General features: G+C 37.6%; 1 protein-coding gene across 1 annotated transcript; it reads left to right on the top strand.

Annotated features, from left to right (window-relative positions):
• The first annotated feature begins 500 nt into the window (after window positions 1-500).
• On the top strand, window positions 501-1,383 carry LOC138870825 (uncharacterized). Its single transcript, XM_070148666.1, has 2 exons — window positions 501-509; window positions 610-1,383. The coding sequence occupies exons 1-2, from the start codon at window positions 501-503 to the stop codon at window positions 1,381-1,383; spliced, it is 783 nt and encodes a 260-aa protein (XP_070004767.1).
• The last annotated feature ends 4,588 nt before the right edge of the window (window positions 1,384-5,971 follow it).

Below are 5,971 nucleotides of genomic sequence, written 5' to 3'. Positions count from 1 at the left end.
AAACGAATATTTTATACATAAATATTACTACAACATTTAGATATAATGTGTTCAAACAATTAAGAAAATATTTTTCAATAATTAATATTTGAATTGATTGCAGTTAGTTTAAGTTTGAAAGCATAACTTAATTTTTGAAATGCGGTCCAATTTAGTAAATAGAATGATAAATATTATTTGAATTTGAGAAGAGAAATATTTTATATTTTTATCTATGTTATATTAAAAATAGGGACCTTGTACCGGGGAGAAGGGGGTGGGGAAGGGGTCAGTGGATGGGACGAGAGGCAAGGAGGGTAAGGGGCAAGAGGGAGCTTGTAGATTGAGGATCGGGTCGTGGAACATAGGCACGCTGACGGGTAAGTCTATTGAGTTGACAAAGATTCTCCAGAAGAGAAAGGTTAATATAGCTTGTGTCCAGGAGACTAGGTGGGCAGGGTCGAAGGCGAGGAATGCGGACGGGTATAAGTTGTGGTACTCTGGAGTCGTGAGGGGTAAGAATGGAGTGGGTATTTTGGAGGATAGGGATCTTATAGAATCTGTGGTTGAGTTTAGGCGAGTGAATGATAGACTAATGTTTATTAAATTGGTGGTGAGTGCACCCTCAAGGTAGTTAGCGCTTATGGGCCGCAAGCAGGCTTGGATGAGGAGGTTAAGAGGCGCTTTTGGGAGGGTTTGGACGAGATTGTGCGTAGTATTCCACCTACTGAAAGGTTATTTATTGGAGGGGATTTTAATGGCCATATTGGATCGGCTGCTGGTAGTTATGGCGAGGTGCATGGTGGCTTTGGCCTTGGGGATAGGAACAGAGGAGGTACTTCGATGTTAGACTTCGCTAAGGCTTTCGAGCTGATAATTGCGAACTCGACTTTTTTGAAGAGGGGGGAGCATCTGGTTACTTTCCAAAGTTCGGCGGTGAAGACTCAGATTGATTACCTTCTCCTCAGATGGTGTGATAGAGGGTTGTGCAAGGATTGCAAGGTTATCCCGGGAGAGACCCTCGTGACTCAGCATAGGCTCTTAGTGGTGGACATCGGCATTATGATGAAGAGGAAGAAGAGGTATGCTCGTAGACGACCGAGCATTAGATGGGGAGCTTTAACCAAGGATAAAACCCATAAGTTGGAGGGGAGGTTATTCGCTATGGGAGCTTGGAGGAGTAGTGGAGACGCGAGCAATATGTGGTCAACGACGGCGAACTGTGTGAGGGAGGCGGCGAGAGAGGTGCTAGGTATATCAAAGGGTTTTTCTGGCAGGCACCAAGGTGACCGGTGGTGGAATGACATAGTCCAAGGTAAAGTGGAGGCGAAGAAAGTAGCGTATGCAAAGTTGGTAGGGAGAACAAGCGAGGAGGAGAGGAGAGCGAATAGAGAGAGGTACTAAGTGGCTAGGAAGGAGGCAAAGCTGGCAGTCATGGAGGCTAAGAATGCAGTATTTAGTCGCCTATACGAGGAACTGGGGAAGAAATGCGGGGACAGGAAGTTGTTTCGGCTGGCTAAAGCAAGGGAGAGGAAGGCCCGGGATCTGGACCAAGTAAGGTGCATCAAAGACGAGGATGGTAGAGTATTGATAGGGGAGTCCCAGATTAAGCGGAGATGGCAGACGTGCTTCTATGGTCTTCTAAACTAGGAGGGGGACGGGATATAGCGCTAGGGGACTTGGGGCATTCAGAGAGTCTTCGAGATTTTAGGTATTGCATGCGCATTAAGGTGGAGGAAGTCGTGGGAGCTTTGCGTAAGATGAGTAGGGGTAGAGCGACCGGGCCAGATGAAATTCCGGTTAAGTTTTGGAAGTGTGTGGGTAGAGCAGGATTGGAGTGGCTGACTGGGTTGTTCAATGTAATCTTTAGGAAGAAGAGGATGCCGGATGAGTGGAGGTCGAGTACAGTGGTACCGTTGTACAAGAACAAAGGTGATATCCAGTCTTGTAACAATTATAGGGGTATCAAGTTACTTAGCCATACCATGAAAGTCTGGGAGAGGGTGATGGAGGTGAGGGTGAGGAAGACGATATCTATATCCGATAATTAGTTTGGGTTCATGTTGGGTCGCTCCACTACGGAAGCTATCCACCTTATTAGGAGGTTGGTGGAATAGTACAGGGATAAGAAGAAGGATCTGCACATGGTGTTTATTGACTTGGAGAAAGCGTACGACAAGGTTCCTAGGGAGGTGCTCTGGAGATGTCTTGAGGCAAAGGGCGTGCCGGTAGCCTATATAAGAGCAATCGAAGATATGTATGGTGGAGCTAAGACTAAGGTTAGGACTATGGGAGGTGACTCAGAGCATTTCCCAGTTGTTATGGGATTACACCAAGGCTCTGTGCTTAGCCCGTTCTTATTTGCCTTGGTGATGGATGCATTGACACACCATATTCAAGGGGATGTGCCATGGTGTAAGTTATTTGCTGATGACATAATTCTAATTGATGAGAAGAAGGTCAGTGTTAACGAGAGATTGGAGGTTTGGAGATAGACCCTCGAGTCTAAGGGTTTCAAATTGAGCAGGTCTAAGACAGAGTACCTGGAGTGCAAGTTTAGCGCTGAGTCGAGGGAAGTTGGCAGGGACGTAAGGCTTGGATTACAGGTCATCTCGAAGAGAGATAACTTCAAGTACCTTTGGTCGATGATTCAGGGGGACGGAGAGATCGACGAGGACGTCACTCACCGTATAGGGGCGGGATGGATGAAATGGAGGCTTGCATCTAGATTTTTGTGTGACAAGAAAGTGCCACTGATACTCAAAGGTAAGTTTTATAGAGTTGTGGTTAGACCGTCCATGTTGTGTGGGGCAGAGTATTGGCCGGTTAAGAACTCCCATATCCAGAGGATGAAGGTAGCAGAGATGAGGATGCTGAGGTGGATGTGCAGGCACACTATGATAGACAAGATTAGGAATGAAGATATTCGGAAGAAGGTGGGCGTGGCCCCGGTGGATGACAAGATGTGGGAAACGAGGCTTAGATGGTTCGGGCACGTGCAGAGGAGAAGCCTTGATGCGCTAGTGAGGAGGTGTGAGCGGTTGGCCGTGGTGGGTACGAGAAGAGGTAGAGGGAGGCCTAAGAAGTATTTGGGAGAGGTGATTAGGCAGGACATGGTACGACTGCGGATTTCCGAGGACATGACCCTTGATAGGAAGGTCTGGAGGTCAAGCATTAGGGTTGTAGGTTAGTGGGTAGTAAAACTTTCCTTACTTCATACCGGGGGTGAGGTGGGGTTGGATTAGGGTTGATCTTAGATGGCTTGCAGTTTATCTTGAATCCACGCTATCCTTGCTATTTATCTTAGCCCCGGGCCTTAGATACTGGTTACTGTTATTGCATGACATTCATCTTTTGGTTGTTATGCTTTTGTTACTATTACGGTTTCTCCTGGAGTTACTAATGAATTGTCTTTTCTTGTTTTTTATTTTCGTCTTTCTGAGTCGAGGTTGCTCTGATGGTAAGCAACCTTCACTTCCAACCAAGAGGTTGTGAGTTCGAGTCTCTCCAAGAGCAAGGTGGGAAGTTCTTGGAGGGAAGGATGCCGGGGGTCTATTTGGAAACAGCCTCTCTACCTCAGGGTAGGGGTAAGGTCTGCGTACACACTACACTCCCCAGACCCCACTAAGTGGGATTATACTGGGTTGTTGTTGTTGTTGTTGTTGTCTTTCTGAGCCGAGGGTCTATCGGAAACAACCTCTCTGCCCTATTGGGATAGGTGTAAGATCTGCGTACACATTACCCTCCCCAGACCCCACTTGGTGGGATTTTACTGGGCAGTTGTTGTTGTTGTATCTATGTTATATTAGAATGAGTGTGATAAAAATAGATATTAAATTCAAACAATGTAATAATATTAGGTATTGAATATTATAATATCAAAAATAGAGAATAAATTGAGGAAAATAAAAATTCAGTTTTTTTTATCATAGAGAAAAAGGGTAAAACTTAATTTAAATTTGAGATGAGAAAGTTTTTATATTATGATAAAAAAATTCATAAGCCCACGTAAGTTAAGTCTAATAGATAAAATCAAAATTAAAAATATTGAATAATAAAAATAAAATAGAGATAATGTGTGGATATTTATAAATCATAAGTTTAGAAAATAATATAAAGAAAATATACAATACTTAAAAATATTATTAAAATATAAATAATTTAAATTTTCGATAAATATTTTTAAAATGATATAAATATTATTTTATGATTAAAAAATTATATATTTATCTATATTATATTAAAAAATATTCTTTGATAATGATATTAAATAAAGTTACAAGTTAATGAAATGCCAAGACTATATATTAGATTAAAAAATAGTAAAAATAGATAAATTATCAAAACTTTACTATTAGAAACGAAAGGAAAAGTCTATTTGAATTTGAGATTAGAAAGTTCTTAAAACTATGATGAAAATGCTCAAACTATGGATAATATCACGAAAATGAAGTTTTATTTATGAAAAATAAATAAAAATAAAAAATAAAATTTTAAAACTACAAAATAAATTTCTAATATAGGTAATTTTACTAATGAAATTTAAAAATTAAATTTTTTTTCTTAAAGCTAAAAAAGAAAGAAAATTTACGTAAAGAAATAAAATGACAGTGAAAATATTTCTACAACATTTAAATATAGTGTATTCATACAATTAAGAAAATATTTTCTATGATTAACATCTAAATTGAGTGCAATTAATTTATGTTTGAAAGTATAGCATAATTGTTTTGAAAATGCGGTTCCAATCTTGAAAATAGAATGATAAGAATTATTTGAATTTGAGATGAGATTTTTTTTATTTCATAATTTTTGAAAATATTACGTAAAGAAATAAAATGACAATAAAAATATTAGAGGTAGTGTGAGGATACTTATATGCTAAATTAATTTAAAAATAAATAAATTAAATAATTAAATTATATTTAAAAAATATTAATGATAAATTTAAATGATTAGAAAATTCTGAATAAGAGGATACAAGATAAAAGTATACCAAATATCAAGAATAAAATATTTATATTTATTAAAGACTATTAAAAGAATAATAAGCAAGACATTAATTTAATTATTAAGCTAATAAAAAATTATATGAAACTATAATAATATTAAATAATAAATAATACAATAACTATAAAGAACAAAAAGCAAAAAGAATTTGTGTAAAAATAATGTGATGAATAAGACATATTTGACTTTCAAATAAAAATAAAGTGATAGTAAGAATTTTGTTAAAATAATATGATCTAATGTGCTCAAACAAGACATCTCACAACATGACATGTTTAATATTTTTTAATATTGCCAGCAAAACAAAATTCAAGAAATAAAATCAAGGGGTTAGGTCGCTGCATATATATATAAAAAAATAGGTTGTCTACTACGAGATTTGAACAATAATTTCATATCCTGCTTCATAGTTAATATCTAATGTTATATAATTTTTATCTGAGAGATTTATATTTTAAAGTTATTTGCACATGATTCAAACAACCTACATCATAATTTGATATGATTTGTGTTTGCGCATTGCGCAAATACTAATACTAGTTTATGATAATACTATCTCCGAGCACCTCATAACCCGACATCTCTTATGACCTATTAACATGAAACGTACGTAATATATATAATTTAAAAGACTGACAAAATAATGAAAACATTAATTTTCTCGTAATTTGAAATTTCGAGAATAGTTAATAAAAACATACAATTAATTTATCATTGAAGAAGATATGTATTATCTTAAAAATCTAAAACATGAAAAATAAAATAGATTAGACGAACGTACTTTTATTGGAATTTAAGATAACAAAATTCATATGGAGCCATGTATGCGGCGAAATCAGAAGACTCGATTTCTCGCTATCGAGCCACTTCGGAAGAGTGCCTCGAGACCCCGAGGACGTGAAGCCACGACCGAGTTCCCTCCCTCGGGGCTCGTTGGGGCTCGACTCAAAGAAGATGAAAAACGAGGCCAGAACAGAAGGGG

This window comes from Nicotiana sylvestris, chromosome 6 (genome assembly GCF_000393655.2).
Source record: "Nicotiana sylvestris chromosome 6, ASM39365v2, whole genome shotgun sequence".
NCBI classification, from domain to species: Eukaryota; Viridiplantae; Streptophyta; class Magnoliopsida; order Solanales; family Solanaceae; genus Nicotiana; species Nicotiana sylvestris.
This window is presented reverse-complemented; position numbering and strand designations above follow the sequence as displayed.